The following is an 18,332-nucleotide window of genomic DNA, read 5'->3' on the forward strand; positions in this document are numbered from 1 at the left end:
TGTCACCACTTGCCTCTGGGATGACACTTGTTAGATTTCATGGTGTCATGTGCTAGCTCAAGGTCGGCAATAGTGATTTTTATTACACAATACCTGAATATTCCATTTATGATCTAAAAGGAACTTGTTGAAAGCAATGTTTTCTTGTTCTCTGTGTACTTTGATCACCTAATTCTCTTTGAGTTTTAAAATACAGAATTCTGACATGTGCTGTGATGAAGTAGTATACTTAACTTAACTTTGAAATCATTCCTGTGAAAAATAATAGTCTGTTTGTGTTCGATGGTTCCCAGGTTTCTGAGGGTGACTTGACTCAGAGACTGGCTAATAAATAATAGGAGACAACCTTGGAGGGAAAATAGCATGCTACATTCACCCAGAACCTCTCTGCCCAAAGGCAAAGCAGATGAGGCCCAAAGACACATCTCTGTCCAACTACTGCTTTTTTAAAAATCTCTCAGCACGATTCCTTCTTAGGCTGCAGCTTTGTCTACAGTCACAGAAAGGTTAGATGTGGTTCAAAAGTCTATCCAGTCCAGTGAAGTGGGCTAACAGGGTAAGGAGAGCTGTCTGGGCTTTCTTCGTTTACACAAGGAACACGCCTTTATGCAACACACCTGTATCAAGGTGGACCAAGAGTTAAGGGGGCTTGCAGCAACATGGATGCAACTAGAGATTCTCATACTAAGTGAAGTCAGATAGAGAAAGACAAATACCATATGATATCACTAATATGTGGAATCTAAAATATGACACACATGAACTTACCTATAACAGAAACAGAATCACAGACATAGAGAACAGACTGGTGGTTGCCAAGGGGGAAGAGGGGTGGGGGAAGGAAGGATTGGGAGTTTGGGATTAGCAGATGCAAACTATTATATAGAGAATGGATAAACAACAAGGTCCTACTGTATAGCACAGAGAATTGTATTCAATATCCTATGATAAACCATAGTGGAAAAGAATACCAAAAAAAAGAGTTCAGGGGGCAGTATACATAGATAGAAAAATTAATACCAGTAGAACCCAAGAGCAGTCTAATAAATTATACAGACATAAAGATCAATGACAAAGAAAATTTACAGTATCCAGAAGGGTTATCTGTCTACATTCTGTTTCCAACTTGTATATCGACTTCTACCCCTAGCACACACACACCCTACACCACCACAATCACATTGAGGCTACCCCGATCAGCCTCCGCTATATCCAACATTTCCCCCGAAATTCTACATACCTTGGTCTCTCCATAGCATTTTGGACCTTCATACCATTCAACTTTTTCTTTTCAAATTTGTGGGAGGCTCACTTGCTTTTTTTTTAAATAGCAGATATTTTAAATTATTATCAGGGTGCTTTGGGACTATTATTCAATTAACAAGTGAGTATGCATATTGTCTTCTTTTGTTTTGCTTTTTAATATATCAGGGATCTCAATTGGGAGCCCACCAACTATTGGTAATTTGATCACCCTCTTTTCCCCACAACTCCCTGAGCCATTTCACTTGTTGGAAGCATTGGCTTAGCTGTATCTGTGCAGAGTTTTGTTTTTTTTTTTTTCGGCCGGGGGGCGCAGGATATAAGTACACTCTTAACTGTCAGGATTCTTTTGGAGTAACTTTCTTAATATCTAAAATAGTGACATTCACCTGCTCCTATGGTGTATTAAAACAAAGTCATATCTGATTTGAAATACCACTGAAAATATAGATTTGCTAGGAGACTTAGAATGAAAGTATATGTACAAAATGAATATTTTGAAGGTATATGTGGGGATAGCACTGTTCATCTCAGCCTTATATTTTAATATGCATTATATATAAAGCATTCACTTCTATACCAGGAGTAAGAGATGAACCTTGCTTTAAGGGAAAGTACATCATCAGCTGTCTAGAGAAGATGACCAACGATATATTGTGGAATTAATTGAATATAGCATCATGCCCTCAAAAGATATACCCAAAGGGTTTGAATTATTAGAAAAAAGGGACACCACTCCGTCCATCAAAATAGCATTCTCCGTGTAGAATCAAACCAATCCAATCTATCACTGGTTCCTCAATTAACTATAGTAAGTCTTAACTTCATATTTTGACTCACACTATGTCTTTTAATGTTATGTGTTGTTGGAAAACTGATGCATGAGTGTCCTTTCTGTTCAAACTGTTTCTAATATACAATTTCCTTGTCCAGTGTTCTTTCAATAAGGGTACCTAGTCCTTTGAGGATACTTGTCAGAATGATGCAAATGAAGGTGTGGATTATATATTTATCTACTTATAAAAAGATATTATACTGCAACACCCTACCTACCACAGTTGCTGTGATGAAGAGGACAATGTGTATTTTTCTGGCAAAATGGAACATTGAGTTTAAATAAGTCATGGGAAGTGATGCGTAGATACTATACGGAATTAGTCTTCCACCGAGATTTCTTCCTTGTGAGGTGATAGTTTTAAAAGTTTTGAGCTGGAAAACCTTCTAATCTAAGAATCTCCCTGCCCACTTCCACCTCACCCTAAGCCACAAAGGCTTCCCCTTCACCACCAATAAATTAACATTAATAAATATATATTTCTTTAAGATGATTTTCTATCTCAATGTCTCTCCAATACCAAAAGATAAGGTTAAGAAAATATAAACTTGGGAAAATATATATTACTATTTATAGAAATCTCAGAAAACAAAGGCAAAAGAATTGCATTGACCCCATGAAGTGCTCAAAACACACTGGATCCTCCTGGCAATGGACCAGGGCACAAAAGACCCACGTGTTGAAAGAATACCTTGAACTCCTCAGATTACCCTCTGTGGGAAGCAAAGAGAAAGAAAGAATCGTAAAATTGCCCAGCTTCCATATACTCCATTTGGACTTCGGCAGTGCATTTGATTTTGAACTCTCACGCTCCCATCTCAGCCTCCAGGGTGCCTATTTCCCTTGTTATCGGTGAATTTTTCCTGGTAGACACCTGTTGGGTCCTGTATTAATAAGACACATTGTAGAGGGAGAAACACATTTCCGGAGCCAAGAAGGTGAGAGCTACTCTTTCTAGGGCCCTTGTTAATCTTTGGGAGCCCAGCATCTTCTGTGACAGAACAAAGGCAATACAGTTGTAAATTCTTATTTTTTTTCTCCCACCCCACAAAGAAAATGTTGTTGCTATGTTAGCGTTCATCTACATCTCTCTGAAGAGAAGCAATAGAATATTTCTTCCTTCCATCCAGAGGCTTTAGAACTTGATTCCCATTGCTTCGTATAGCATCATTCTAAATAGAACCCCACCGTTTGACCACAGCCAGAATTAGCGTGAATGGTACCTGTTATTGAAAGGGAGTCTGTATTTGCAGTAATACAGAGAATGCCAGTTTAGAAATGAGCCTGATTGCATGGTTCATTTTGTTCTCCTTTGTAGAGCCAGGCTGCGGCCCACTACAAAGGCACGAAACATGCCAAGAAGCTCAAAGCATTGGAAGCCATGAAAAATAAGCAGAAATCTGTAACTGCCAAGGACAGCGCAAAGACTACCTTCACCTCCATCACTACCAATACCATCAATACCAGCTCTGACAAAACAGGTTAAGCGATGCTCTTTGTTGTGTTATTGTCGTCTTCACCCTTGTTGTTCGGGGGCTCCTTCCCTTGCCTGACTGTATCTGTTGCTGGTGTCCCTTCCACCTTGATTCATGCTCGATCCATCTTTCTATGTATTGGTAATGCTTCCCCCTCATTTTTCCAGTACCCTTGAGCGATGACGATAATCACGATAATCAGTAATGTTGCAGATTTTGCATTGGAAACAGTCCTATGGCTGTTTTAGAGGAACACAAGGGTCAGAAGGGCATTTAAAGCCATACCTCTTTTTGAGAAGTGAACCTTTCCAGTGTGTATCGTTTGCATCTTGTATGCAAGCACATTAGCCTGTAACTGCATGGCAGATTTGATTTAACTGTGAGTACACAGCAGCATATGCCAAATGAATCAAGAAGGCCCCCATAAGGGCATTATTACTGACAGGGTTTATTCTCATAAATCCCAAATATTGCACTGTTTTAAGTAGGGGCTGTGTGAATCTGGGCTTGTTTGTTATGTCTGGGTAACCTTCCCTCTGCATACACAGGTAAGTGTTATTGATACCAATTATTCTTTTTAACAGTCTTCACAGTGAAATAACGGCCTCTGAATGGTCCCTTGGGATAGCTCCTCAAGCAACCGGTTTATTCACGGCAGGGGAAGCCAGTGGGGTTTCCATAAGCTGGCATTTAAAAATATAAGACCACTGGTCCTCGAAACTTACATAAAAAGAGATCCCGTGTGATTCATAGATGTACACACATCCATTTAATAAATCACTTTCTAAGAATACAAGGGCTGGTGTGTGTCAGTTGCTTTCCAGCCCCTACAAATAGCAGTGGTCAGGAAGCATGTATATTGTCATCGATGGTTAATGTCTTAACTAGAAGAGATCTTCTGGCCCTGGCTGATGAAAATATAAAATCAACAGTGAACCAATGCAACAGATTAAAACAACGTTATTACACGTGGTACACCCATGAGACCTATAATACGTAGTCCTCAAAGGATCTGGAGAGATGCTTGCTCCTGTGTGAATCTGTAAGGGACGACAGTGTCCTCTGTGAGTTCCCACAACACATTTTATATACTTCATCTCAATACTATTGGTACATGCATCATGCCTCCTTCCTGGGTACCCTGTATACTCTCTGAGGCTGAGTGACCTCTCGTCATCTTTGTACCCCAGCACCTGTCTGACGCGGGGTAGGTGCTGAGTAAAATGTCTGTTGGCTGCATTTTCTCTCATCCCTTTGATTCTCTGATTCATCCGGTTTTGTGTCACAACATATAAAGGGGGAAGAAAAAAAAAAAAACTTGTCATGTTCATTTCTTTGGTATCCAGAGCAAGAGCTGAATTATACCGTCTTATTAATTTAGATGTAAAACCTTGTAGGGAGCACATTAGTCTTTTCTCCATTAATTGAAAATTCACTGCCTTATTTTGGGGGCTGTAGGGGAAATGAGCAGTCTTGAAGCAGGTGAGTGTAATTTCTGCTCCCAGATATTGGCATCTGGGATGGGATCCCTAAAGCCATACTCGCCATAGAGACATGTATTTCATTTGCAAAAAGACAGTAGGTAGGAAGAATAAAGATGTAAATTTGATGTAAAAGGTTTGATATAAAGAGATGAGTTTGATGTAAAGTTTTTGCTCGTTGCCAGACTCTTCTACTCCTAGACATTTTTATCAATAATGGCTGTTTGGATTACCTTGACTTCTCTTTAAAATGCAAAAATTCCCTGTTACACAGAGATGCATGCCATTTAAGAATATATATATGTACATGGTGGGTAGAGCTGCTGACTGGACTTAAGAAATGCTCCCTTGTGTGTCATCTCCATTACATAAATGAGTTATGAATACATACCTCCATCCCTCACCTGAGAGACTAGAGTGGAAAGGCTCTGTCCTCTTGGAGGATGAATGGAAACTAGTTTGGACTGGGTTGTGGGACAGAGCCTACATAAGATAGACAGATTCCTAGTGGGGATGCCAGATTTACCTAGTGGTTAGAATGGTGTTGAAATGGTGAAGTGCCCTTTCTAGCTGGAGCTAGAGAAAATTCCAGAAGGACAGAGGGATAATAAAATCTGCAAAGTTAGTACAAATATCTTAAAGCCAAAGTAAGGAAGTGATGGGCATCTGGAAGGGATTGGCTCCCTGATCCAAGGGGACCTCTACCCACAAAGAAACAGGTCATACAGGTTGAAAGACTAACGATTCCAGCACACTCACTAGATGTTTTAAGCCAAACTCTATCCTTATCTGGGATTTCTGCAAAACTACCTATGAGAAGTAGCCCAAAAAAGCTCCTGGAATTTCATAGACTCTTAGCCCATTCGTATTGCAGTATGAATCCGAGGCACCTATGCTGACAAATTGGAGTTTTCTTAAAGCTATTACTTGTCCTTTTTATTACTGCCTGTGTCCTCATACTGATTGGGAAAGAGCACAGCTCTGAAAACAGGATGGGTCTCTGAGCTAGTTTCTTACAACAGTTAAATACTCGGAGGCAGAAGGGGAAAGAGAGAAGACTCTGAAATCAAAGACCACGTATTTTTTAATAATAAAAAATTGTAACCTTTCTACTTAATGTAAAAAGTTGTTTTGTGGTTTGTGGACTTATCCATGCATAAAAGGTATAGAGACATTAAATCACTTTCACTAATTTTACCAAACTGTTCTTAACAAGAATTTAATATATATGTAGGCCAATTGCCTTTAAAAATGCTTGAGTATACAGTGATGTGATAGACAAGAATCTTAAGAGAAGGTTGGGCAACAATAGTAAAAAAAAAAAAAAAGAAAGCAAGAAGTGGTATAGACTTGAATTTAAAAATTGCTTTGGAGGTTTTCCTGGGATTCTTTAAAACACAAGAAATAGAATACACATAAAAACCAAATTCTCATTCCAAATCTACTTACAAAAAGAGAATGTAGACAAACAATTCCTTCTAAATTCCTAAATCATGTATTATGGGCTTAAATTGCTGCCTTAGGCTAATAAATATGTCTACATATTTGGGCTTACATGAGGGCTAAGGTCTCAGTCACTAACTTCATGATCTTGGGATTCTTTCCCCCTCCTTCTACCAGTCTGCAGGCTGGAGTGGTGAGCAATTCAGTGATCAACCACCAGCTGCTCCCAGATAGCCTCGTTCCCCTACTGCTGGGCAAGAAGACACTCCCTAACGTTAATACATAATTTTAGTTCTTACAATCTAATGAGGAGTGTTTGGTGAATTTACACAAAGAAATATTTACAGGCAAAAGTAATATTTTTAAAAATATTTCAAACACTCAAAATTGTTGGTACGGGAGGGTGATTGCTATTCATTCACAGAATATTTCATGGAGCAAACATTTCCAGAGGTGACCAGAATAACTTTGCCTGACTTAGCAAGGTTTTTAAAAAAATTTTTTTAATTGAAGTATAGTTGCTTTACAATGTTGTATTAGTTTTAGGTGATTTGGTTTATATATATACACACATATACATATATACATACATATATATATATTCTTTTTGGATTCTTTTCCATTATAGGTTATTACAAGATATTGAATATAGTTCCCTGTGCTACACAGTAGGTCCTGTCGTTTATCTATTTTATATACAGTAGTATATAGTAGTATCTGTTAATCCCAAACTCCTAATTTATCCCTCCCCTCTTTTTTTTTAATGCAAGTTTTCTATACGGAAAAAGTAATGACAAAACTTAAGAAATTATGCTTAAAGTAACTTGGCAAATATAGCTCAATTGACATTTTTTTCCTGTGAAATGACACATTCACAATTGTTGGATTAAGTCTTTTGCGAAGTCATCCTCTGGTCTTTCTTTACTTTCCCTTTCTGGACAATTTTATTCATTCCTATGACCTATCCATTAGGCTAGGCTAGGTGAATCTGCAGTAATAAACAACTGCCAACTCCTGGTGGCTTTTACAGCCACTAATTATTTCTCTCACACCCTACAGAGCAGCTATGGGTTGTTTTTTTTTTTTTTTTTTCCTTTGTTAATTTAACTCTAGGGCCAGGCTAATGAAGCAGTCACTAGCTAGGCATTACCAGTTCTATGGAAGAGGAAAAAAGAAGGGTGTGAATCAATAGGCTTTTAAAGCTTTTTAATGCAAGTGACTTAACTTTCCTCTCCCTTTCCTTGGCGAGTCACATGATCAAGCCTGATTATAAAGGGCAGGGAAGAATAATCTCCTTCAGGGAAGGGGACAGATATTAGTGAGCAATAAAGCACCACATCCCACCATGGCTTCCGCCATCCCTGTGTTGGAGTCTCAGCATTCCACATCTCCAGCCTTGTTCTTCTCCTAAAATCTGACCTGATTTCTTTTTTTTAATAAATTTTATTTATGTATTGATTTTTAAAACCCAGCTGCATTGGGTCTTTGTTGCTGCATGCGGGCTTTCTCTAGTTGCAGCGAGCGGGGGCTACTCTTCGTTGTGGTGCACGGGCTTCTCATTGCGGTGGCTTCTCTTGTTGCGGAGCACGGGCTCTAGGTGCGTGGGCTCAGTAGTTGTGGCGCACGGGCTCAGTAGTTGTGGTGCACAGGCTTAGTAGTTGTGGTGCACGGGCTTAGTTGCTCCATAGCATGTGGGATCTTCCCGGACCAGGGCTTGAACCCGTGTCCCCTGCATTGGCAGGAGGATTCTTAACCACTGAACCACTAGGGAAATCCCTGACCTGATTTCTAAGGCTTATTGGTCACTCACTTGGATGCTTTGTTAGCACCTCTATTTTGCAGGTTCAAAAAAAAAAAATAAGCCTAACTTTGACCATCCTCCCCAACTTTCTCTCCATCCTGTCTTCCCAAGTTTTATTTTTGGTCCTGGAGCTCATAGACCTGAAACCTTCTATCCATCTTAGCCTCTTCTTCCTATCTCAGGCCACACATCCGTTCAGTGGTTGGAACCCACTCCCCTCACATTCCCAGGAGATGCCCTTCACTCTTTCACACATGGTTTCTACCCATATCCCGGCCTCATGGGTCTCAGTTTTACTCCTACCATTGCCCTAGCCTCCATGCAATTCCAACTGCCTCCATTCTGGCCCCTTGACAACCATATCCTTCATTCTACTGCCCATTTATACTAGACGGTATATAAGGCACAGCACTAACCCACTCAGAAACCTTCATTGTGCCTTTATGCTGGACCTCATGGTCCCCCATGGTTTGATCACAACCTGCCTTTCCAAACTTTTCTTCTGTTGTTCACCTGCAGTATTCTCCACTAGAGACATGATCCCCCTGCATCTTTGTTTCTTATACTGTTCTTCTAAATTTCTCCCTTAAAGTGTGTCACTTTTCTCTTCTTCGTTCTGCCTATGAAGTCCCATAAGAATCCGTATCTTCCTAGCTGCCCTATCTTATTCTTGTTCAAATATAATTTTTATGTCTTTACCTTTTCCTATGGCCAGATGATATGCTCATTTAGAGTACATACTTGCATAATCCTTTTATTTATCTTTTTTTCTTTAAAGGGTACTTTTTGTGTAAAAGATAATAAGTAGTTTTAAAACCTGAAGCAATCAGTGTTGCGCTCTTGTTCTTGAATTAAAAGCAAACCTCTAGACTTTTTTATTTGTGAATACCTGATTGCATGAAAGAACAATGGTTCTTATTAATTCAAAGAATTCTGAGATATTGCTCATCAAATTTCAGAGTTGCAGGTTTTCTTAAAGGTCATCAAGTCTAACTCCTAAAGTTTGTTTGTTGTTTGTTTGCTTCTTTTGAGATTCCCTGGTTACACAGGTAAAGAAGACTTGACATTTCTAATGTTCCTTCAGTGACTATCAATCAGGAGTTAATTAGCCTATTGAGTTTTAGATTTACCATAGTCATCTACTTGGTAAGATCTGAGAACATTTCTCCCTGGTTCTATTACATAATTCTCTCAAGTCTCAGCGAATTGCAAATATAGTCATTAGATAAAGCTACTATGTTACAAGTTAAATTTGCACTTTTCTCTCTAATGATTCAGTCTTCTTTGTATCAATTTTCCCCTCTCTTCTTCTTTTTGGCAATTCAAAATTATCATCCAAGGATGTTGTACTCACCTGACCCAAAGGTGCCAAGAGTGAAATACTTTTGAATCTATTTTTGAAAAGGTCTGTGAATGCAAAGGAATATTTATTTACTCTGAATTAATAATTGATTCTAAGTGTTTATTGGAATTCAAATTATTTATACTTAGAGTGATGGAGACTTTTCTAATGATAAAGAAGGTATCCAATGGAAAGTGATATCCAATGACTACAAATAAATACATGAGGAAACAAAGCCTCTTTGTGAATGTCAGTCAATTTTATAAGGTCACAGAGTTTGGGGTCTTTCCTTTCCTGAGCCTTATCCTCTCAAGCCAGCTGTTTACATCAGGCTCAGTGCCAGGCAGCGCTAGGCACACACTTTTTTTTTCCTTTCCATTTAAGTAGAAGCTAAATCATGAGAATGGTGACTTGGAAATAAAAGTGGTAGATGAGTAGTTTGTAAGGAAAAGCCAGTCCAATGCCATTTAGAAAACAGACACATAGTTTTCAGCGGAGGACAAGAGAGAATTAGCTTTGTTTCTGTTTTCATAAGGAAGTTGGGACAAGTTTGCTTTTCTTGACAAAGACTTCAGACAAAGGTCCCAAGTGTTGAAAATGATAACAGAATACAAGCTGGGTTTGACATCAGAAAGCCATGCATCTTTGAAATTGTGTTATACATTTGTATGTATGATATAGTATGGAATATATCAGATGGTATTTTATTATATAAATATTTTACATACATATTTATTGATATGCAAGATTCTGTCTTTAATACCTGTTCCTGAAATACCCCACTACGCCAGGTCTTTATAATCAGCATCGCCCATTTTCTTTAAGAAGAGGAACACATGCTTTTGTGGCTTATGAAGCCATAGCTCTTTTGACCTTTCAGAGGCAATACGAAGTCATTTGAAAAGGGACACATTTCTATCAGCACTTACAGATCTGGTGTAGTGACGTAAAAATGCCCCTCTTGGTGGAGTGGAAATTGTGCTGGCTCCTGGGGTCTTTCTTTTCTCACCCATTCTCCCAAACAAAGACCCCCTGGAACAGTCACTAATACAATAAAGGACCCCATTGCCAGCATCTTGGCACAGGAGTTGAAGCACTGTTGTGAGACCACTGATGCCTTAAGTAGTTTTTCTTTTCTTAGCGCTGGCTCATGACATGCTTCTGACTGGTCAAAGAAAGAGCCTTTATCAAGTGTCCCCTGCTCAAGATGTGTGATAAGTACCAGCAGTGTGTGCTGGTAGCAGATCTCTAGAGAGATTAAAAAAGAGAAGGGAAATTCAGAAAGGAGACACACACACACACACACAAACTCCAGATGCTTATTTGAATATTGTGGTTCCAGGATCCTTGTGTATGAACCAGTGATAACAGATCATACATTAGGGGTGATATGGAAATCACAAACAATATTCTATCCCGTTCTTTTTGTGCCTGAGGAAATCAAGATGAATGGTATTGTGCTGATAAAAGCTTTGACCCAGATACATTACACAAACCCAATCCTTGAATCACAGAAGAATTTCACAAAAAATTCTTCATCTGGACAGCAACATGTTGTCTTCCTAAACGTAATGAATGAATGAAGCAGTGAGAACCTACATTTCCTAAAGGACCTGTCATCTATCCATGGTCAAGGGCTGGGGTATGGTGTGCAGGATAGGAGGGGAATTAAAACTAAACTGACAAGCTAGACATAATTTATGTTATGGTTCAAAGCAACAGGGTCCCTGACTTGTGTGTGTGTGTGTATGTATCTGTACACACTTCGTGTATGTGACTGTCTTTCTTTAAGAAATAAATGATAAGCTAAACACCTAACCAGTATCTATGAAATAACAGACATCTGGATGAATTTTAAAAACTAAATTAAAACTCCCAGTGGCTTTGTCTACAGCTGTTACACTTCTGGAAACATTTGTGTCTATGTATGCATTTGTGTGTGTTTTTTAATTAATGGAGGCTTTTTTCCCCCCTATTTTTATGTTCTTCTTAGGAATCAAGTGGACATAAGCTTATATAATGATAAAATATTTCAACTGCAAAATAATAATTCTTAATGTTAGACTCTTAACTATAACAAAAAAGTTGAACAATGATCAAATATGACAGAACATGAAGTGAGCACCTGTAAAAAAAACACGTGGACCATGAGAGAACTTTGTCTCCAAAGTGGAAAAGGGAAGGGTTTAATATCTACTAGTAATAGACATGAAACGAATGTGAAACAAAACATGTTAGCAGCACATTTCTTACGGTCAGGAGCCATAAAGCTTCTACTGAATTCTTAGTAAAACACAAACTGAAACAGATATTTAAATTAAAAATTATACTTGCATTTCTGTTCAATGAATTCCAGACCCTTAAACATGGCATCAGAACTTTTTTGTGGTCTGACCTTTGCCTACCATTTCTGGCAGTCCTTCACATCTCTGTTGAACTCCAGCGCAACAAAATTACTTGAGAATCCAGGGCAAGGTGCATATGTTCTTTTGCTTCGAAAAATCCTCCCTTATACCTCACCTCATCCCGTGTATCGCCTGCCGAGGCACAGAGGATGCACACGTTGTGTGCCAGTGTTAGGTGTATGATGGACATAAACATGTACAGATAGAATCACGTTCTTTGCCTGGCTGATTCCCATTTCCAGGCTTCTGTGTAAGTTCCGTCCTAGCACCTATTAAAATTGTGTATCTTCCTACTTGTCAACCCCATCAAATTTTCACCTCCTTGGTGGAGCATACACCTTTATCCCATACGTCTTTCTCCCAGCCACTAGCAGTTTTACATTCAAACTGTCAATAAACAGTGATGTATTAATTTTATTTTCAGGACTATCATCCTAAGAATTCTCTTTTTACAGTGAAAACTAACACACTCCCAAAATATATAGTACCAATTTCAACGCCTAGAGTCAATATATTTTACTAATTGAACTCTATTACATTTAACTACTTTATAATACACATCAACGATATTAACCAGTGTAACTCAGAATTTGAATGTGCAACCCTTGGGTTGAACATTTCCCAGAGACAGCATAAAATTAAGTTGCTATTTTAATTACCTTAATTACATTCAGATTCATCATTAAATTACCCTGCTACTTCAGTTTCTAATGAGAGTGAAGAACATTTTGAAAAGCTCTATTGAGTTAGATTGACTATGTACTAACCAAGTTGTGTCATTGGTATCGGGTTAAATTTGAGGGCAGAGAGCATATTTAACTCAGTGGGGTAGAGTCTGTGCCGTGCTGCCAGTACACAGCCTTTGCTTTGCTTTTGCTGTGACTCAGTTTGCGGGCAGCCTTGACAGCATTTTATACTTGCATGATTGCTCAAGTCAATTACCCTCGGACTAACAGCTGGTGCCTGGCCAAACTCCAAGGTGAAGGTCAAGATGCAGAATGTGTAGCAGTCGGGATACTTACCCATTTGGACCTTATCATTTTTTGCCAGCTCTCTGGTAGAATTAAGTAAAACCAGAAAAGAATAGTGCATTTCTTTCATGCTGCTCAGGAAGTAGAAGAGCTTGTGGAAGAGAAAACCTTTCCCATCCTTCTCTGAACGGGTCAGAGATTTGAGCATCTGACTCTTGAACTCTAGGGTATTTATTTGTTCTTTTATCCACCCATTCATTCACACCCACTCATTGCTATTCAAATAATTTTGCAATATTTTAAGAGACTGCAGGGCTGCAAAGTAAGGCACAGAATAGGTGTTCTACTCCCAGGGTGACTCCAGTCTGGTTGGGAAACAAGAAATAAACCCAAAATATAATCCAGAGTAGGAAATGATTTGTCAGGGGAAAACAGCAGATATACGGCCATGAAAGTCCAGAGCAATTGGAATGATCCTTTCATAGGAGGGAGGTAGAGGGTTCACAAATACTACTAACCACATGTGCTAAACATGATGTCAAGGGTGGCAATCCCTAAAACAACTCCTTAGATGAAGTATTTCGCTTAAACATTTAGGGCATATTCAGTATTTCTTCCTGTCCTCTCGTGGTTCACTTTAGTGAAGGAGCAAGAAGACAAGGCTAAAACAAAGAGGTTTAGAAATTCGATGTTAGAGGCTAGTGAAGGTTATAGGAGAATCTAACTCTTAATTTGCAGTTAAAGAAACCAGATTCTGAGTCAGATAACTTCACTGATGTCAACACGTTTGTAAGAGGCAGAGCTAGGATTTGAACCGAGTTCTATCCCTGCAGCCTTGCGATCTCCTCGTAGGCAGCAAACCCCTTGATCCTCTTGTAGTCCTTGTTAGCACTACCCCACTGGGGTTTTTTGGCAGTCAAATGTTAATTTTTCTAAATGAATATACAAAATTATCAAATAAAGATACCACAAGACTGCCTACAGTGGAAGGGTTTAGAGTCTGGCAGGTCATGTATTATCTTCTAGGAATTTCCAGTTTGGAAAGTGCTTTAATTCTTTCAGGCAACTAAAGTGATATTTCGTGCAGTAATTTTGGTAATTGAAAATCCAGTAACTTAGAAAAGATTGATTCAGAGCCCATAAATGCAAGCTTCTTCCTGTGTTACTAAGACATTTGAGATCAGTATATAGTGGTATTTAAAAATAAGGTGATGTAGTCTAAAGTTCAGGGGCATAAATAGTTTGCTCTATAAAGTTGGTGATTTCCTAAATGGGAGAAACAGTGTAGTTGTTATTTATATAGCTTTTAAAATTTCAATAGGTCATCATATTAATTTGTAGATGACTGACATCCCCATTTTAAGGAATTTTCTTTCCAGAAGACTGTATCAGAAATGAGACAAATCGTATTTATCTCCCCATTAGTAGAAATATTTCATAAATCTCTTATTTGCCAAATATTTGGAAAAACATGTTAGTGATGTTGGATTTGTCTTTTAGTTATTTCGAGGTACCAGTATGTGTTAACATTTGTGCCCTAGGAAGAGGGGGTGGCTAATCGTCACCCTGAAAGATGAATGGATCTTAAAAAGGGTTTTGAAACAGTAGGTGAAAACCAATTTCTTACTTCAAAGTAATCCAGGATTCTAACCCGATTATATGCCTTTGCGTTAAAAAACCACACATCTAATAGCTGTGGTTAGAATAGCCATAGAATAATTTACTTGGCATGGCTGTCAAATTCATTGAGTACTTCTGTCCTCTATTATTCCCTTTTTTCAAAAGGGAAAAGGTGACATCTTCCATCAAACTTGCAATTAACGGGGGAAGGCAAGATAGTTTTTTTGAGTTGTATCTTGCAGAAATTTAATTTTTTATAATGCAAAGAGGAATGAAGGAAGGAAACCAAGTGGGACTTGATTAACAAAGTACTTTTTTCATGGGGAACACATCTAGAATCCATCAGGAAGGCCCATTCAATTTGCGGGTACTTTGTCATCAGATTAATTTAATTTAGGTGTTGTTAAAATTATTTGCCTTTACTTAAAAACCTCAGAAAGTCTTTGTTTTTTAGCTTCATCAAAATTCCACCCAGTGTAAATTTCTGCACAGCCAGGAGTTGCCAGTTTTATCCGTTGTCTTCTTATTCCAGAAAGAAAAATAAAACATTTACTATAATGTGCCCTACTCCCTGGTTTGGTCAATGTGCAGATTTACTTTTGGGTACCTCATTCATAATCAATCCAACATTAGCATCATGAAAACCACATGTATGGCTGTTTAAAATCTCTGTGGTGTGTTTTAATTTAATGAAAGCTTTTCCCAAATGCTTGAGTGTATATGTGTAGCTTTGCCTGCAGTGTGCAAATTAATATAAAATTTTACATAGCTGGATAGGATACAAGTATATTAGGTTGCAAAATGATGAATACTCACTGTCAAAAGTAAAACAAAACAAAACAAAACAAAACAAAAATGGAAAAGTCAGCCGTTTGTCTATCAGAGTTCAACAAACCTTTTCTGTACGGGGTCCAGATATTAAGTATTTCAGCCGTTGTGGGTCATGCAATCTCTGTCACAGCTACTCAGCTCTGACCCTGTCGCATGAAAGCAGCCATTGCCAATATGTAAACGCATGAGCTGTGTTCCAATAAAACTTATTTACTAAAACACATGGCAGGCTGGATTTGGCCCACGGGCCATACTTTGCATATCCCTGGTCTAGTGGCCTCCAAATATTCAGCTGTTTGATATTTGTTCCAATTATCTGTGCATGCAAAACAAACCACTCAAAACTTGGTGGCGAGGAAAAAAAAATTGTCATTTATCATCAGTATCTGTCATGATGATGAGCATCTTACTAGGAGCATTATTAGTATCATGTTATGAGATCTCTCATGATTCTGAGGTTAAGTAGGCAGTTTTTGCTTGGGTGGAGGGGTGAGGAGGACTGTCTCCCATGTAGTTACAGTCAAACGGCAGCTTGTGATGCAGTCATCCCCAGACTTTCCTCACTCACAGATCAGGCTGTTAGTGATGCTGCCTTTTGGTGGGACCCTCAGTGGGAGCTGTCTGCCAGAGCATCTACTGGTGGCCTTTCCACATGTCCTGGCCTCCTCACAGCATGGCATCTGGGTTCTGAAAAGATAGCTAGGCTGAAGCTCGAATTCCTTTTACGACCTAGCCTCTCATTTCCCAATATCCTTTCACTGAACTTACCCTATTGGTTGAGATGGGCACCAGAGGAGATGGCCAAGATGGTACCCAACGATGGCAGAGTGGCAGAGTCACAATGTCAGCCCATCATGTGAGATGGGAGTTCTTGCTCTGGCCACCTTTGTAAAATGAAACTGCCACAGTGGTATTTTAGTCTAGTCTGTTCTGCCCTGTGGTATTTTAACAGCAACCATAGAAAAGGCAGGACAGGATTTGGAGATCAAGGGAGAAATTGGGACCGTAATAGGAAGAACACGTTGATCATGGTGATGAAGGCAAGCAGGACCTAAACCCAAGTTAGTATAAGACTCGAGACACCAGAGCCGTGTGTTGAAGTGAAAGAATTTTAGGAATGTATATAAAAGGTGAGTGCATAGCCTCCTGTTTTCAGAGGAAGGTTGTGAAGCCAATCCTGACCAACAGGGAAGGCCATCAGGAAGAGACCTCCATGACCAGAAGCAAGAAATGCCCTTGACTTGGAGGCCGCAGTCTGAGCGAACTGGGAGCTCCATAACCTTGTGACCGTCTGGAAGCCATTGCAACCCAGGACAGCCCGTAGCATAGAGAGGGGCAGACAGACGGCTGTTCCTAGGTGGGAAGAGAGAACCAGCTTTAGATGGTGAAGCTGAACCCTGGCAGGTGTCCCCAAAGCAAAAATCTCACCAGAATGACTGCATCAGCTGGTTGCTTTGACATCACGATTCCAAAAATAGATGAAACAGCCCATCTGGGAAGTTCAAGAACGAGGCAAGGCTTTCAAACTCCATCCCCTAACTTCTCTCATTTTTGCGCTCAATCAGCTGTTCTCAGCATTAGAACCCCCGGAAGGGCCCTTCCGAGCCTGCACCTTGGTATACGAGCCCCGAGACATCTGTTGTGCCATTTGGAGCCTCCCTCCCCTGTCTCCGGCCGGCTCTGTTTGTGGACCAAATGTGCCTATTTTTTGCTCTATTGGTTTAATAGCCCCAGGAAAAGTTGATAATGCAATCATGGAAGTTCTGTCTGAGGGGAATGTCTCAAGTTTCATCTCTAGACTTTCTCTGGGACACCTTGGACCCTCTGGACTCTAGGTTCTGCTCCATTCCAGCTGCTTTAGGTGTAGAGCCTATTGAAATTAACCTATTGTGTGTGTGTGTGTGTGTTACTGTCCCTCTATCAGCAGCAAGAAAAAAAACTGCCATATTATTTAGCAGTGTCTTAATGGGTTTCAGCCCATTAAAAGCAAAAGAGAGCATTAAATAGCATTCTTTGGCTTTTAACCAGTGAGCTTTCATCGGTTTATTAATAGATTCTAACTACAAATGTGCCTGTTCCATGCTAGGGCTTTAGGCCGACTCTAGCAGCAATCGTCCTTTGGGACTAGAAATCCAATTCCAAGTTCTACCTCCAGGTAATGCTTTTGGACTGCTTTGGAGAGATTAAACAAATAAATGGCACTACTTTCCTTCCAGAGAGCTGAAGCTGACTGGGTTTATTCATGCTCTAAAAAGGCTGGCCTAAGATAACAGCCAGGACTGAAGTAGCAAACTGCCCAGTGGGCCCAATGGCAGTCTCCTTATTGTCCTGTTTCTAAAGGGCTGTGACATTGGATGGACAGAAGGCTGAGAATCAGGGTAATGGAAGGGATACATCTGAATTCTTCTAGAGAAAGTCCGATGCACAAGAACAAAATTGGGAGTTTTGCCTTGGTGCTAATAGGGTGGAAGATTCCATTCTAGGTGTACAGACACCTACAGGCAGGAGAAAAGCTAAATCAATGTTAGCTTCCCGTGGCACTGGCATGATTCCTCCTTTTTTCATAATGAGTCGTGTTTCCCTTTTTGCCTTGACTGCTAGGAAGATTAGAACTAACTTCATGAACAACTGTAATCTTCCTAAAGTTAATGGAAGGGAAGAGGAAGAGATCGATCAAGCACAAGAAGAGAAAAAGACACAAAATTTTAACTCTGTGCAATAGAGTTTAAAAAAATCCTAAAGAGACTAATCAGCTTGGAGAGATTGTGACTACGTGAATATGTAAATTCAATGTTAAAGTACATTTTCCCTCCCCTTTTTAACTTAGCGTGGAGGACGCTTTTAAGGAAGACTGACTTGGTTTTA

General features: G+C 39.4%; 1 protein-coding gene across 4 annotated transcripts in view; it reads left to right on the top strand.

The window, feature by feature from the left end:
* The window catches only part of ZNF385D (zinc finger protein 385D), a 953,569-nt gene that overhangs the window by 852,661 nt on the left and 82,576 nt on the right, over positions 1–18,332 (top strand). For all 4 annotated transcript variants that reach the window (XM_036851515.1, XM_036851514.1, XM_036851517.1 and 1 more), the window contains one exon: positions 3,417–3,579. In XM_036851515.1, the coding sequence (XP_036707410.1) occupies positions 3,417–3,579 (163 nt within the window). The remainder of the gene's footprint in view (positions 1–3,416; positions 3,580–18,332) is intronic.

The sequence above is a fragment of the Balaenoptera musculus genome, chromosome 4, assembly GCF_009873245.2.
Source record: "Balaenoptera musculus isolate JJ_BM4_2016_0621 chromosome 4, mBalMus1.pri.v3, whole genome shotgun sequence".
Classification (NCBI taxonomy): domain Eukaryota; kingdom Metazoa; phylum Chordata; class Mammalia; order Artiodactyla; family Balaenopteridae; genus Balaenoptera; species Balaenoptera musculus.